The sequence below is a fragment of the Oncorhynchus mykiss genome, chromosome 26 (genome assembly GCF_057628025.1).
Source record: "Oncorhynchus mykiss isolate SJ-2025 chromosome 26, ASM5762802v1, whole genome shotgun sequence".
Classification (NCBI taxonomy): Eukaryota; Metazoa; Chordata; class Actinopteri; order Salmoniformes; family Salmonidae; genus Oncorhynchus; species Oncorhynchus mykiss.
The window spans coordinates 52601173-52618767 of NC_143047.1; the positions used below are offsets into that span (position 1 = coordinate 52601173).

A 17595-nucleotide genomic window follows, 5' to 3' on the forward strand; every position below is an offset into this window, starting at 1 on the left:
CAGGGTCAGTCCTGTCTGTAATGTTGTTTTACAGGGCCAGTCCTGTCTGTAATGTTGTTTTACAGGGTCAGTCCCGTCTGTAATGTGTTGTTTTACAGGGTCAGTCCTGTCTGTAATGTTGTTTTACAGGGTCAGTCCTGTCTGTAATGTGTTGTTTTACAGGGTCAGTCCTGTCTGTAATGTGTTGTTTTACAGGGTCAGTCCTGTCTGTAATGTGTTGTTTTACAGGGTCAGTCCTGTCTGTAATGTGTTGTTTCACAGGGTCAGTCCTGTCTGTAATGTGTTGTTTTACAGGGTCAGTCCTGTCTGTAATGTGTTGTTTTACAGGGTCAGTCCTGTCTGTAATGTGTTGTTTTACAGGGTCAGTCCTGTCTGTAATGTTGTTTTACAGGGCCAGTCCTGTCTGTAATGTGTTGTTTTACAGGGTCAGTCCTGTCTGTAATGTGTTGTTTTACAGGGTCAGTCCTGTCTGTGATGTGTTGTTTTACAGGGTCAGTCCTGTCTGTAATGTGTTGTTTTACAGGGTCAGTCCTGTCTGCAATGTTGTTTTACAGGGCCAGTCCTGTCTGTAATGTGTTGTTTTACAGGGTCAGTCCTGTCTGTAATGTGTTGTTTTACAGCGTCAGTCCTGTCTGTAATGTGTTGTTTTACAGGGTTAGTCCTGTCTGTAATGTGTTGTTTTACAGTGTCAGTCCTGTCTGTATTGTGTTGTTTTACAGGGTCAGTCCTGTCTGTAATGTTGTTTTACAGGGTCAGTCCTGTCTGTAATGTGTTGTTTTACAGTGTCAGTCCTGTCTGTAATGTGTTGTTTTACAGCGTCAGTCCTGTCTGTAATGTTTTGTTTTACAGGGTCAGTCCTGTCTGTAATGTGTTGTTTTACAGGGTCAGTCCTGTCTGTAATGTGTTGTTTTACAGGGTCAGTCCTGTCTGTAATGTGTTGTTTTACAGGGTCAGTCCTGTCTGTAATGTTGTTTTACAAGGTCAGTCCTGTCTGTAATGTTGTTTTACAGGGTCAGTCCTGTCTGTAATGTGTTGTTTTACAGGGTCAGTCCTGTCTGTAATGTGTTGTTTTACAGGGTCAGTCCTGTCTGTAATGTTGTTTTACAGGGTCAGTTCTGTCTGTAATGTGTTGTTTTACAAGGTCAGTCCTGTCTGTAATGTGTTGTTTTACAGGGTCAGTCCTGTCTGTAATGTTGTTTTACAGGGCCAGTCCTGTCTGTAATGTGTTGTTTTACAGGGTCAGTCCTGTCTGTAATGTGTTGTTTTACAGGGTCAGTCCTGTCTGTAATGTGTTGTTTTACAGGGTCAGTCCTGTCTGTAATGTTGTTTTACAGGGTCAGTCCTGTCTGTAATGTGTTGTTTTACAGGGTCAGTCCTGTCTGTAATGTTGTTTTACAGGGTCAGTTCTGTCTGTAATGTGTTGTTTTACAGGGTCAGTCCTGTCTGTAATGCGTTGTTTTACAAGGTCAGTCCTGTCTGTAATGTGTTGTTTCACAGGGTCAGTCCTGTCTGTAATGTTGTTTTACAGGGTCAGTCCTGTCTGTAATGTGTTGTTTTACAGGGTCAGTCCTGTCTGTAATGTTGTTTTACAGGGTCAGTCCTGTCTGTAATGTGTTGTTTTACAGGGTCAGTCCTGTCTGTAATGTGTTGTTTTACAGGGTCAGTCCTGTCTGTAATGTGTTGTTTTACAGGGTCAGTCCTGTCTGTAATGTGTTGTTTTACAGGGTCAGTCCTGTCTGTAATGTGTTGTTTTACAGGGTCAGTCCTGTCTGTAATGTGTTGTTTCACAGGGTCAGTCCTGTCTGTAATGTTGTTTTACAGGGTCAGTCCTGTCTGTAATGTTGTTTTACAGGGTCAGTCCTGTCTGTAATGTGTTGTTTTACAGGGTCAGTCCTGTCTGTAATGTTGTTTTACAGGGTCAGTCCTGTCTGTAATGTGTTGTTTTACAGGGTCAGTCCTGTCTGTAATGTTGTTTTACAGGGTCAGTCCTGTCTGTAATGTGTTGTTTTACAGGGTCAGTCCTGTCTGTAATGTGTTGTTTTACAAGGTCAGTCCTGTCTGTAATGTGTTGTTTCACAGGGTCAGTCCTGTCTGTAATGTTGTTTTACAGGGTCAGTCCTGTCTGTAATGTGTTGTTTTACAGGGTCAGTCCTGTCTGTAATGTGTTGTTTTACAGGGTCAGTCCTGTCTGTAATGTGTTGTTTTACAGGGTCAGTCCTGTCTGTAATGTGTTGTTTTACAGGGTCAGTCCTGTCTGTAATGTGTTGTTTTACAGGGTCAGTCCTGTCTGTAATGTGTTGTTTTACAGGGTCAGTCCTGTCTGTAATGTGTTGTTTTACAGGGTCAGTCCTGTCTGTAATGTGTTGTTTCACAGGGTCAGTCCTGTCTGTAATGTTGTTTTACAGGGTCAGTCCTGTCTGTAATGTGTTGTTTTACAGGGTCAGTCCTGTCTGTAATATGTTGTTTTACAGGGCCAGTCCTGTTAGTTAACAGACTCTATTTCTGATGTTGTTCCCCTCTCAGAGTTTCAAAAGTTCCTTCAGGAACCTCCGGGATGTTGGTTTCCTTCAAGTTAAGATTATCAAGGCTACTGATCTGTTGGCAGCTGATTTAAATGGTATGAAGCACTTCACTCTGAACTTCTTCATTTCACTGTAGAACTAGATATATCCTTTAGTGTTGCACTATATTTTACCACAAAAGCTACTGTATATAGACACTAACTCTGTTTGTGTGTGTGGTTGGGTGGGTGTCTGTTGCAGGGAAGAGTGATCCGTTCTGTGTTTTGGAGTTGGGGAACGACAGACTGCAGACTCACACCATCTATAAAACCCTCAACCCCAACTGGAACAAAGTCTTCACCTTGTCAGTCACACACCAGCTCTGCTTGTTACAATCTTAGTTATCCTTTAAACATGGGGTTTAACGTGGTGTTACACATCTTTCATTTTAAAGATGTTCTATTGTATTCCAATATTTCTCACACCAGTCGATGGTCAGTTGCCATATAAACCACACATCTAATCCCAGGTTAATATTCCAGTTGATGGTCAGTTGCCATATAAACTACACATCTAATCCCAGGTTAATATTCCAGTCGATGGTCAGTTGCCATATAAACCACACATCTAATCCCAGGTTAATATTCCAGTCGATGGTCAGTTGCCATATAAACCACACATCTAATCCCTGGTTAATATTCCAGTCGATGGTCAATTGCCATATAAACCACACATCTAATCCCAGGTTACTATATCAGTCAATGGTCAGTTGCCATATAAACCACACATCTAATCCCAGGTTAATATTCCAGTCGATGGTCAGTTGCCATATAAACCCCACATCTAATCCCAGGTTAATATTCCAGTCGATGGTCAGTTGCCATATAAACCACACATCTAATCCCAGGTTAATATTCCAGTCGATGGTCAGTTGCCATATAAACCACACATCTAATCCCAGGTTAATATTCCAGTCGATGGTCAGTTGCCATATAAACCACACATCTAATCCCAGGTTAATATTCCAGTCGATGGTCAGTTGCCATATAAACCACACATCTAATCCCAGGTTAATATTCCAGTCGATGGTCAATTGCCATATAAACCACACATCTAATCCCAGGTTACTATATCAGTCAATGGTCAGTTGCCATATAAACCCCACATCTAATCCCAGGTTAATATTCCAGTCGATGGTCAGTTGCCATATAAACCACACATCTAATCCCAGGTTAATATTCCAGTCGATGGTCAATTGCCATATAAACCACACATCTAATCCCAGGTTACTATATCAGTCAATGGTCAGTTGCCATATAAACCCCACATCTAATCCCAGGTTAATATTCCAGTCGATGGTCAGTTGCCATATAAACCACACATCTAATCCCAGGTTAATATTCCAGTCGATCGTCAATTGCCATATAAACCACACATCTAATCCCAGGTTACTATATCAGTCAATGGTCAGTTGCCATATAAACCACACATCTAATCCCAGGTTAATATTCCAGTCGATGGTCAGTTGCCATATAAACCCCACATCTAATCCCAGGTTAATATTCCAGTCGATGGTCAGTTGCCATATAAACCACACATCTAATCCCAGGTTAATATTCCAGTCGATGGTCAATTGCCATATAAACCACACATCTAATCCCAGGTTACTATATCAGTCAATGGTCAGTTGCCATATAAACCCCACATCTAATCCCAGGTTAATATTCCAGTCGATGGTCAGTTGCCATATAAACCACACATCTAATCCCAGGTTAATATTCCAGTCGATCGTCAATTGCCATATAAACCACACATCTAATCCCAGGTTACTATATCAGTCAATGGTCAGTTGCCATATAAACCCCACATCTAATCCCAGGTTAATATTCCAGTCGATGGTCAGTTGCCATATAAACCCCACATCTAATCCCAGGTTAATATTCTAGTCGATGGTCAGTTGCCATATAAACCACACATCTAATCCCAGGTTAATATTCCAGTCGATGGTCAATTGCCATATAAACCACACATCTAATCCCAGGTTAATATTCTAGTCGATGGTCAGTTACCATATAAACCACACATCTAATCCCAAGTTAAAATTCTAGTCGATGGTCAGTTACCAAATAAACCACACATCTAATCCCAGGTTAATATTCCAGTCGATGGTCAGTTGCCATATAAACCCCACATCTAATCCCAGGTTAATATTCCAGTCGATGGTCAGTTGCCATATAAACCACACATCTAATCCCAGGTTAATATTCTAGTCGATGGTCAGTTACCATATAAACCACACATCTAATTCCAGGTTAATATTCTAGTCGATGGTCAGTTGCCATATAAACCACACATCTAATCCCAGGTTAATATTCCAGTCGATGGTCAATTGCCATATAAACTACACATCTAATCCCAGGTTAATATTCTAGTCGATGGTCAGTTACCATATAAACCACACATCTAATCCCAGGTTAATATTCCAGTCGATGGTCAATTGCCATATAAACTACACATCTAATCCCAGGTTAATATTCTAGTCGATGGTCAGTTACCATATAAACCACACATCTAATCCCAGGTTAATATTCCAGTCGATGGTCAGTCGCCATATAAACCACACATCTAATCCCAGGTTAATATTCCAGTCGATGGTCAGTTGCCATATAAACCACACATCTAATCCCAGGTTAATATTCCAGTCGATGGTCCGTTACCATATAAACCACACATCTAATCCCAGGTTAATATTCTAGTCTATGGTCAGTTGCCATATAAACCACACATCTAATCCCAGGTTAATATTCCAGTCGATGGTCAATTGCCATGTAAACCACACATCTAATCCCAGGTTAATATGCCAGTCGATGGTCAGTTGCCATATAAACCACACATCTAATCCCAGGTTAATATGCCAGTCGATGGTCAGTTGCCATATAAACCACACATCTAATCCCAGGTTAATATTCCAGTCGATGGTCAATTGCCATATAAACCACCCATCTAATCCCAGGTTAATATTTCAGTGGTTGTTTCTGCTGTATTTATATCCATGTGTGTGTGTTGTCCAGCCCAGTAAAAGACATCCATGATATTCTGGAGCTGACCATCTTTGATGAGGATGGAGACAAAGCACCTGACTTCCTGGGCAAAGTGGCCATTCCTCTGCTTTCTGTAAGTAGCAACGTGGCCATTCCTCTGCTTTCTGTGAGTAGCAACGTGGTCATTCCTCTGCTTTCTGTAAGTAGCAACGTGGCCATTCCTCTGCTTTCTGTAAGGAGCAACGTGGCCATTCCTCTGCTTTCTGTAAGTAGCAACGTGGCCATTCCTCTGCTTTCTGTGAGTAGCAACGTGGCCATTCCTCTGCTTTCTGTGAGTAGCAACGTGGCCATTCCTCTGCTTTCTGTAAGTAGCAACGTGGCCATTCCTCTGCTTTCTGTGAGTAGCAAAGTGGCCTTTCCTCTGCTTTCTTTAAATTATAAAGTGGCCTTTCCTCTGCTTTCTGTAAGTAGCATAGTGGCCATTCCTCTGCTTTCTGTGAGTAGCAAAGTGGCCATTCCTCTGCTTTCTGTAAGTAACATAGTGGCCATTCCTCTACTTTCTGTGAGTAGCATAGTGACCATTCCTCTACTCTCTGTGAGTAACATAGTGACCATTCCTCTACTCTCTGTGAGTAACATAGTGACCACTCCTCTACTCTCTGTGAGTAACATAGTGACCATTCCTCCAGTCTCTGTGAGTAGCATAGTGACCACTCCTCTACTCTCTGTGAGTACCATAGTGACCATTCCTCTACTCTCTGTGAGTAGCATAGTGACCATTCCTCCAGTCTCTGGGAGTAACATAGTGACCACTCCTCTACTCTCTGTGAGTAGCATAGTGACCATTCCTCCAGTCTTTGGGAGTAACATAGTGACCACTCCTCTACTCTCTGTGAGTAACATAGTGGCCACTCCTCTACTCTCTGTGAGTAACATAGTGACCACTCCTCCAGTCTCTGTGAGTAACATAGTGACCACTCCTCTACTCTCTGTGAGTAACATAGTGACCACTCCTCTACTCTCTGTGACTAACATAGTGACCACTCCTCTACTCTCTGTGAGTAGCAGATTGACCACTCCTCTACTCTCTGTGAGTAACATAGTGACCATTCCTCCAGTCTCTGTGAGTACCATAGTGACCACTCCTCTACTCTCTGTGAGTAACATAGTGACCATTCCTCCAGTCTCTGTGAGTAACATAGTGACCATTCCTCCAGTTTCTGTGAGTAACATAGTGACCATTCCTCCAGTCTCTGTGAGTACCATAGTGACCACTCCTCTACTCTCTGTGAGTAACATAGTAACCATTCCTCTACTCTCTGTGAGTACCATAGTGACCACTCCTCTACTCTCTGTGAGTACCATAGTGACCACTCCTCTACTCTCTGAGAGTAACATAGTGACCACTCCTCTACTCTCTGTGAGTACCATAGTGACCATTCCTCCAGTCTCTGTGAGTACCATAGTGACCATTCTTCCAGTCTCTGTGAGTAGCATAGTGACCATTCCTCCAGTCTCTGTGAGTACCATAGTGACCTTTCCTCCAGTCTCTGTGAGTACCATAGTGACCATTCCTCCAGTTTCTGTGAGTAGCATAGTGACCATTCCTCCAGTCTCTGTGAGTAGCATAGTGACCATTCCTCCAGTCTCTGTGAGTACCATAGTGACCATTCCTCCAGTCTCTGTGAGTACCATAGTGACCATTCCTCCAGTCTCTGTGAGTACCATAGTGACCATTCCTCCAGTCTCTGTGAGTAGCAGAGTGACCACTCCTCTACTCTCTGTGAGTAGCAGAGTGACCACTCCTCTACTCTCTGTGAGCAGTGTAAATCCTCTGACATATTACACCGATATGTATTGTCATTAGATGAATGGGAGTTCAAGTCAAGAGGGCCTTACAGTCCAGTCTCTGGGAGTCCAAGTCAACAGGGCCTTACAGTCCAGTCTCTGGGAGTCCAAGTCAACAGGGCCTTACAGTCCAGTCTCTGGGAGTCCAAGTCAAGAGGGCCTTATACAGTCCAGTCTCTGGGAGTCCAAGTCAACAGGGCCTTACAGTCCAGTCTCTGGGAGTCCAAGTCAACAGGGCCTTACAGTCCAGTCTCTGGGAGTCCAAGTCAACAGGGCCTTATACAGTCCAGTCTCTGTGAGTTCAAGTCAAGAGGGCCTTACAGTCCAGTCTCTGGGAGTCCAAGTCAAGAGGGCCTTACAGTCCAGTCTCTGGGAGTCCAAGTCAACAGGGCCTTACAGTCCAGTCTCTGGGAGTCCAAGTCAACAGGGCCTTACAGTCCAGTCTCTGGGAGTCCAAGTCAACAGGGCCTTACAGTCCAGTCTCTGGGAGTCCAAGTCAAGAGGGCCTTATACAGTCCAGTCTCTGTGAGTTCAAGTCAAGAGGGCCTTACAGTCCAGTCTCTGTGAGTTCAAGTCAACAGGGCCTTACAGTCCAGTCTCTGGGAGTCCAAGTCAAGAGGGCCTTACAGTCCAGTCTCTGTGAGTTCAAGTCAAGAGGGCCTTACAGTCCAGTCTCTGGGAGTTCAAGTCAAGAGGGCCTTACAGTCCAGTCTCTGGGAGTTCAAGTCAAGAGGGCCTTACAGTCCAGTCTCTGGGAGTCCAAGTCAAGAGGGCCTTATACAGTCCAGTCTCTGTGAGTTCAAGTCAACAGGGCCTTACAGTCCAGTCTCTGGGAGTCCAAGTCAAGAGGGCCTTACAGTCCAGTCTCTGGGAGTCCAAGTCAAGAGGGCCTTATACAGTCCAGTCTCTGTGAGTTCAATTCAAGAGGGCCTTACAGTCCAGTCTCTATGAGTTCAAGTCAAGAGGGCCTTACAGTCCAGTCTCTGTGAGTTCAAGTCAAGAGGGCCTTACAGTCCAGTCTCTGTGAGTTCAGGTCAAGAGGGCCTACAGTCCAGTCTCTGGGAGTAACATAGTGACCACTCCTCCAGTCTCTGTGAGTAACATAGTGACCATTCCTCCAGTCTCTGTGAGTCCAAGTCAAAAGGGCCTTACAGTCCACTCTCTGGGAGTTCAAGTCAACAGGGCCTTACAGTCCAGTCTCTGGGAGTCCAAGTCAAGAGGGCCTTACAGTCCAGTCTCTGTGAGTTCAAGTCAAGAGGGCCTTACAGTCCAGTCTCTGTGAGTTCAGGTCAAGAGGGCCTACAGTCCAGTCCTCCAGTCTCTGTGAGTCCAAGTCAAAAGGGCCTTACAGTCCACTCTCTGGGAGTCCAAGTCAACAGGGCCTTACAGTCCAGTCTCTGGGAGTCCAAGTCAAGAGGGCCTTACAGTCAAGTCTCTGTGAGTTCAAGTCAAGAGGGCCTTACAGTCCAGTCTCTGGGAGTCCAAGTCAAGAGGGCCTTACAGTCCAGTCTCTGGGAGTCCAAGTCAAGAGGGCCTTACAGTCCAGTCTCTGGGAGTCCATGTCAAGAGGGCCTTACAGTCCAGTCTCTGTGAGTTAAAGTCAAGAGGGCCTTACACTCCAGTCTCTGTGAGTTCAAGTCAAGAGGGCCTTACAGTCCAGTCTCTGGGAGTCCAAGTCAAGTTTTATTTTATTTATTTATTTATTTTTTCAAGATGGCATAGCAGTTCAGACGTATTTTGTCCTCATCTTGTCGTGTCCCGTATATATATATATATTTACAACTTTTTTCACATACATTTTTTTAATTTTCCATCAACTCATCTTCAAAACACTCTCCTGCAACCCGCCTCACCAATTTATATTTATAAAAAAGTAGTATTTACCTCAAATCTGTAATCCTCCAAGAAGCTAGCCAGAAACTCCAAGAAGCTAGCCAGAAACTAGCGAGAAGCTAGCCAGGAGCTAGCCAGAAGCTAATCCAGAAGCTAATCTGAAGCTAGTTCAGAAGCTAGTTCAGAAGCTAGTTAGCTTCTTTACTGGCAAATCGTTAGTATTCAGCTAACCACGGTTTGTGGTCATCAGCTATCCTTTAGCTCGAAAATCTATCGTCAGTTTTGTACGGCGCAGCGCGGCTCGGAACGGAACATACCGGACCAATTTTTCTCTCCATGTCCATGGATTTCAACCGCTAACTCAGGACATTCATACCTGGATCTCACAGCTAGCTAGCTGCTATCCGTGTGACTATCGGCTTTCGTCGATTCCGGAGCAAACATCAATTATTCCGGAGCTAGCCAGCTCCGTCAATCACTCCTGAGTTCCATCAATCACTCCTGGGCTGCAGTCACCTATCCGGACCCATTTTACTGCCTACGCGGAGCCCCACCGGGCCTTCACAACTGGACTGCCGACGTTATCTACCCAAAGGAGTTATCCGGCTGGCTCCTCTGTCACGACGTTACCTGAACGCCCATCTGCGGCCTGCTAACCGTTAGCTGTCTTATCGGCTGCTATCTGAATAGACAATCGGACAATTTATTTATTTATTTGTATTATTATTATGTTTTCTTCTTGGGCCTCTATAACTATATCTATTGTTTTTATTTTTGTTGTTGTTGTGTGATTTGGATTAATCCCCTCTACCACACGGAACCCCACTAATCTACTGACGGAACGCAAGAGTTGGCTAATAACAGACCTCCATCCTATGCTGGCTTGCTACCGATGGCCTGGCTAGCTGTCTAAATCGCCATGACCCCCAACCAACCTCTCCACTCACTGGACCCTTTTGATCACTCGACTAAGCATGCTTCTCCTTAATGTCAATATGCCTTGTCCATTGCTGTTCTGGTTAGTGTTTATTGGCTTATTTCACTGTAGAGCCTCTAGTCCTGCTCACTATACCTTATCCAACCTATTAGTTCCACCACCCACACATGCAATGACATCTCCTGGTTTCAATTATGTTTCTAGAGACAATATCTCTCACTTCATCACTCAATACCTAGGTTTACCTCCACTGTATTCACATCCTACCATACCTTTGTCTGTACATTATACCTTGATGCTATTTTATCGCCCCCAGAAACCTCCTTTTACTCTCTGTTCCAGACGTTCCAGACGACCAATTCTTATTGCTTTTAGTCGCACCCTTATTCTACTCCTCCTATGTTCCTCTGGCGATGTAGAGGTGAATCCAGGTCCTGCAGTGCCTAGCTCCACTCCTATTCCCCAGGCGCTCTCTTTTGACGACTTCTGTAACCGTAATAGCCTTGGTTTCATGCATGTTAACATTAGAAGCCTCCTCCCTAAGTTTGTTATATTCACTGCTTTAGCACACTCTGCCAACCCGGATGTTCTAGCTGTGTCTGAATCCTGGCTTAGGAAGACCACCAAAAATTCAGAAATTTTAATTCCAAACTACAAAATGTTCAGACAAGCTAGAACTGCCAAAGGGGGCGGTGTTGCGATCTACTGCAAAGATAGCCTGCAGAGTTATGTCCTACTATCCAGGTCTGTACCCAAACAATTTGAACTTCTACTTTTAAAAATCCACCTCTCGAAAAACAAGTCTCTCACCGTTGCCGCCTGCTATAGACCACCCTCTGCCCCCAGCTGTGCTCTGGACACCATATGTGAACTGATTGCCCCCCATCTATCTTCAGAGCTCGTGCTGCTAGGCGACCTAAACTGGAACATGCCTAACACCCCAGCCATCCTACAATCTAAACTTGATGCCCTCAATCTCACACAAATGATCAATGAACCTACCAGGTACCTCCCTAAAGCCTTAAACACGGGCACCCTCATAGATATCATCCTAACCAACTTGCCCTCTAAATACACCTCTTGCTGTCTTCAATCAAGATCTCAGCGATCACTGCCTCATTGCCTGCATCCGTAATGGGTCAGCGGTCAAACGACCTCCACTCATTCATCACTGTAAAACGCTCCCTGAAACACTTCAGCGAGCAGGCCTTTCTAATCGACCTGACCGGGGTATCTTGGAAGGATATTGATCTCATCCCGTCAGTAGAGGATGCCTGGATATAAAAAAAAAATGCCTTCCTAACCATCTTAAATAAACATGCCCCATTCAAGAAATTTAGAACCAGGAACAGATATAGCCCTTGGTTCTCCCCAGACCTGACTGCCCTTAACCAACACAAAAACATCCTATGGCGTTCTGCATTAGCATCGAACAGCCCCCGTGATATGCAGCTGTTCAGGGAAGCTAGAAACCATTATACACAGGCAGTTAGAAAAGCCAAGGCTAGCTTTTTCAAGCAGAAATTTGCTTCCTGCAACACTAACTCAAAAAAGTTCTGGGACACTGTAAAGTCCATGGAGAATAAGAACACCTCCTCCCAGCTGCCCACTGCACTGAAGATAGGAAACACTGTCACCACTGATACCACTGCACCCCCCACAGCAACTCGCCCAAGCCTTCCCCATTTCTCCTTCTCCCAAATCCATTCAGCTGATGTTCTGAAAGAGCTGAAAAATCTGGACCCCTACAAATCAGCCGGGCTAGACAATCTGGAAATGATCTGCCGAAATTGTTGCCACCCCTATTACTAGCCTGTTCAACCTCTCTTTCGTGTCGTCTGAGATTCCCAAAGATTGGAAAGCAGCTGCGGTCATCCCCCTCTTCAAAGGGGGGGACACTCTTGACCCAAACTGCTACAGACCTATATCTATCCTACCATGCCTTTCTAAGGTCTTCGAAAGCCAAGTCAACAAACAGATTACTGACCATTTCGAATCTCACCATACCTTCTCTGCTATGCAATCTGGTTTCAGAGCTGGTCATGGGTGCACCTCAGCCACGCTCAAGGTCCTAAACGATATCTTAACCGCCATCGATAAGAAACATTACTGTGCAGCCGTATTCATTGATCTGGCCAAGGCTTTCGACTCTGTCAATCACCACATCCTCATCGGCAGACTCGACAGCCTTGGTTTCTCAAATGATTGCCTCGCCTGGTTCACCAACTACTTCTCTGATAGAGTTCAGTGTGTCAAATCGGAGGGTCTGCTGTCCGGACCTCTGGCAGTCTCTATGGGGGTGCCACAGGGTTAAATTCTTGGACCGACTCTCTTCTCTGTATACATCAATGAGGTCGCTCTTGCTGCTGTTGAGTCTCTGATCCACCTCTACGCAGACGACACCATTCTGTATACTTCTGGCCCTTCTTTGGACACTGTGTTAACAACCCTCCAGGCAAGCTTCAATGCCATACAACTCTCCTTCCGTGGCCTCCAATTGCTCTTAAATACAAGTAAAACTAAATGCATGCTCTTCAACCGATCTCTACCTGCACCTACCCGCCTGTCCAACATCACTACTCTGGACGGCTCTGACTTAGAATACGTGGACAACTACAAATACTTAGGTGTCTGGTTAGACTGTAAACTCTCCTTCCAGACCCATATCAAACATTATTTTTATTTCTACTTTGCACATTCTTCCATTGCAAATCTACCATTCCTGTGTTTTACTTGCTATATTGTATTTACTTTGCCACCATGGCCTTTTTTTTGCCTTTACGTCCCTTCTCACCTCATTTGCTCACATCGTATATATAGACTTGTTTATACTGTATTATTGACTGTATGTTTGTTTTACTCCATGTGTAACTCTGTGTCGTTGTATGTGTCGAACTGCTTTGCTTTATCTTGGCCAGGTCGCAATTGTAAATGAGAACTTGTTCTCAACTTGCCTACCTGGTTAAATAAAGGTGAAATAAATCAAATAAAAAAGAGGGCCTTACAGTCCAGTCATGTCTTCACCCTCGGTTTTCCAGTAATCCACTGTTCCAGCTTAGTGTTGGACTCTGTATATTACCTGTACATTACATTACACTCTCTGTCCCCTCCAGATCCACAATGGTCAACCGATCTGCTGTCCCCTGAAGAAAGAGGATCTGGGGTGTCTGTCTAAAGGAAGCATCTCCCTAGAGCTGGAGCTCGTCTTCAACCCAGTGAGTCCAATCACACTGTCTGATGCCCCTCCAGTCTATTCTGTTGGCCAGGGCCCATAGGGTATAGGGGGCTGTTCTGTAGGGTCATCTGGACCGGTCCTGTCAGATACTGTACTGTAGGGTCATCTGGACCGATGGACCGGTCCTGTCAGATACTGTACTGTAGGGTCATCTGGACCGATGGACCGGTCCTGTCAGATAATGTACTGTAGGGTCATATGGACCGATCCCGTCCGATACTATACTGTAGGGTCATCTGGACCGATGGACCGGTCCTGTCAGATAATGTACTGTAGGGTCATCTGGACCGATGGACCGGTCCTGACAGATACTGTACTGTAGGATCATCTGGACCGATGGACCGGTCCTGTCAGATACTGTACTGTAGGGTCATCTGGACCGATGGACCGGTCCTGACAGAGACTGTACTGTAGGGTCATCTGGACCGATGGACCGGTCCTGACAGAGACTGTACTGTAGGGTCATCTGGACCAATGGACCGGTCCTGACAGAGACTGTACTGTAGGGTCATCTAGACCGATGGACCGGTCCTGACAGAGACTGTACTGTAGGGTCATCTGGACCGATGGACCGGTCCTGACAGATACTGTACTGTAGGGTCATCTGGACCGATGGACCGGTCCTGACAGAGACTGTACTGTAGGGTCATCTGGACCGATGGACCGGTCCTGACAGATACTGTACTGTAGGGTCATCTGGACCGATGGACCGGTCCTGACAGATACTGTACTGTAGGGTCATCTGGACCGATGGACCGGTCCTGACAGAGACTGTACTGTAGGGTCATCTGGACCGATGGACCGGTCCTGACAGATACTGTACTGTAGGGTCATCTGGACCGATGGACCGGTCCTGTCAGATACTGTACTGTAGGGTGTGTGTGCGGGAACAACCTGTGTCTTCCTCCATCTCTCTCTATTTAAACAGGAACAACCTGTGTCTTCCTCCATCTCTCTCTATTTAAACAGGAACAACCTGTGTCTTCCTCCATCTCTCTCTATTTAAACAGGAACAACCTGTGTCTTCCTCATCTCTCTCCATTTAAACAGGAACAACCTGTGTCTTCCTCCATCTCTCTCTATTTAAACAGGAACAACCTGTGTCTTCCTCATCTCTCTCTATTTAAACAGGAACAACCTGTGTCTTCCTCATATCTCTCTCTATTTAAACAGGAACAACCTGTGTCTTCCTCATATCTCTCTCTATTTAAACAGGAACAACCTGTGTCTTCCTCATCTCTCTCTATTTAAACAGGAACAACCTGTGTCTTCCTCATCTCTCTCTATTTAAACAGGAACAACCTGTGTCTTCCTCCATCTCTCTCTATTTAAACAGGAACAACCTGTGTCTTCCTCCATCTCTCTCTATTTAAACAGGAACAACCTGTGTCTTCCTCCATCTCTCTCTATTTAAACAGGAACAACCTGTGTCTTCCTCCATCTCTCTCTATTTAAACAGGAACAACCTGTGTCTTCCTCATCTCTCTCTATTTAAACAGGAACAACCTGTGTCTTCCTCATCTCTCTCTATTTAAACAGGAACAACCTGTGTCTTCCTCCATCTCTCTCTATTTAAACAGGAACAACCTGTGTCTTCCTCATCTCTCTCTATTTAAACAGGAACAACCTGTGTCTTCTTCCATCTCTCTCTATTTAAACAGGAACAACCTGTGTCTTCCTCATATCTCTCTCTATTTAAACAGGAACAACCTGTGTCTTCCTCCATCTCTCTCTATTTAAACAGGAACAACCTGTGTCTTCCTCATCTCTCTCTATTTAAACAGGAACAACCTGTGTCTTCCTCCATCTCTCTCTATTTAAACAGGAACAACCTGTGTCTTCCTCCATCTCTCTCTATTTAAACAGGAACAACCTGTGTCTTCCTCCATCTCTCTCTATTTAAACAGGAACAACCTGTGTCTTCTTCCATCTCTCTCTATTTAAACAGGAACAACCTGTGTCTTCCTCCATCTCTCTCCATTTAAACAGGAACAACCTGTGTCTTCCTCATCTCTCTCTATTTAAACAGGAACAACCTGTGTCTTCCTCCATCTCTCTCTATTTAAACAGGAACAACCTGTGTCTTCCTCCATCTCTCTCTATTTAAACAGGAACAACCTGTGTCTTCCTCCATCTCTCTCCATTTAAACAGGAACAACCTGTGTCTTCCTCCATCTCTCTCTATTGAAACAGGAACAACCTGTGTCTTCCTCCATCTCTCTCTCCATTTAAACAGGAACATCCTGTGTCTTCTTCCATCTCTCTCCATTTGACTTCTGTTTTCATCTTGTGTTTTTAGGTCAGAGCAGCTATCAGAACATTTAAACCAAAGGAGAAGAAATTCATGGAAGACAATCCAAAGTTTTCTAAAAAGGTTTGCTAAATGAATCTCCATAGTTCAAATGTTGTGAAACAGGCAGCCATTTTGTGTTGTTCTCTGCATCTTTATAAGGTGTGTTTCTGTATTTGTTCCAGATGTTGGCGCGTAACGTGTACCGCGTGCGTAACCTTTACAGAGCAGTGCAATCCACATTCCAGTACATCAACAGCTGTTTCCAGTGGGAGAGTTTCCAGAGGAGTCTCATAGCCTTCCTGGTGAGGCAGTCACCCTTTTCAACATCTAAACTAGATATACTGTAGTATAGCAGCACCATCTACAGTGTCTCCCATACAACCAGAATCCCTAGCAGGGGGTTCCCCATTTCCAGTCAATAGGTGTTCTCAATTTGGGAATCTATCTCTCTCTGTCTCTGTCTGTAGCAGTCAGCCTCTCTCTCTGTCGCTGTCTGTAGCAGTCAGCCTCTCCTTGAACTCTCTCTCTCTCTCTCTCTGTCTGTTTCCCCGTCTCCTCTCTCTCTCTCTCTCTCTCTCTCGCTCTCTCTCTCTCTCAATTTAATTCAATTCAAGGGGCTTTATTGGCATGGGAAACGTGTTAACATTGCCAAAGCAAGTTAGGTAGATAATATACAAAAGTGAAATAAACAATCAAAAGTAACAGTAAACATCACACATACAGAGGTTTCAAAACAATAAAGACATTACAAATGTCATATTATATATATAGATGGGAGGGGTTGAATGGAGCTGTATATATATATATACAGTGTTGTAACGATGTACAAATGGTTAAAGTACACAAGGGAATATAAATAAACATAAATATGGGTTGTATTTACAATAGTGTTTGTTCTCATATTCATTCATATATATATATATATATATATACAGTGCTTTGCGAAAGTATTCGGCCCCCTTGAACTTTGCGAACTTTTGCCACATTTCAGGCTTCAAACATAAAGATATAAAACTGTATTTTTTTGTGAAGAATCAACAACAAGTGGGACACAATCATGAAGTGAAACGACATTTATTGGATATTTCAAACTTTTTTAACAAATCAAAAACTGAAAAATTGGGCGTGCAAAATTATTCAGCCCCCTTAAGTTAAAATACTTTGTAGCGCCACCTTTTGCTGCGATTACAGCTGTAAGTCGCTTGGGGTATGTCTCTATCAGTTTTGCACATCGAGAGACTGAAATTTTTTCCCATTCCTCCTTGCAAAACAGCTCGAGCTCAGTGAGGTTGGATGGAGAGCATTTGTGAACAGCAGTTTTCAGTTCTTTCCACAGATTCTCGATTGGATTCAGGTCTGGACTTTGACTTGGCCATTCTAACACCTGGATATGTTTATTTTTGAACCATTCCATTGTAGATTTTGCTTTATGTTTTGGATCATTGTCTTGTTGGAAGACAAATCTCTGTCCCAGTCTCAGGTCTTTTGCAGACTCCATCAGGTTTTCTTCCAGAATGGTCCTGTATTTGGCTCCATCCATCTTCCCATCAATTTTAACCATCTTCCCTGTCCCTGCTGAAGAAAAGCAGGCCCAAACCATGATGCTGCCACCACCATGTTTGACAGTGTTCAGGGTGATGAGCTGTGTTGCTTTTACGCCAAACATAACGTTTTGCATTGTTGCCAAAAAGTTCAATTTTGGTTTCATCTGACCAGAACACCTTCTTCCACATGTTTGGTGTGTCTCCCAGGTGGCTTGTGGCAAACTTTAAACGACACTTTTTATGGATATCTTTAAGAAATGGCTTTCTTCTTGCCACTCTTCCATTAAGGCCAGATTTGTGCAATATACGACTGATTGTTGTCCTATGGACAGAGTCTCCCACCTCAGCTGTAGATCTCTGCAG

The 17595-nt window shown here is 44.2% G+C and overlaps 1 protein-coding gene across 4 annotated transcripts in view; it reads left to right on the top strand.

The window, feature by feature from the left end:
• LOC110508814 (multiple C2 and transmembrane domain-containing protein 2) overlaps positions 1-17595 on the top strand; it is a 117669-nt gene that overhangs the window by 83347 nt on the left and 16727 nt on the right. For all 4 annotated transcript variants that reach the window (XM_090222070.1, XM_090222072.1, XM_090222071.1 and 1 more), the window contains 6 exons: positions 2524-2617; positions 2763-2865; positions 5573-5675; positions 13274-13375; positions 15695-15769; positions 15871-15990. In XM_090222070.1, the coding sequence (XP_090078196.1) occupies positions 2524-2617; positions 2763-2865; positions 5573-5675; positions 13274-13375; positions 15695-15769; positions 15871-15990 (597 nt within the window). The remainder of the gene's footprint in view (positions 1-2523; positions 2618-2762; positions 2866-5572; positions 5676-13273; positions 13376-15694; positions 15770-15870; positions 15991-17595) is intronic.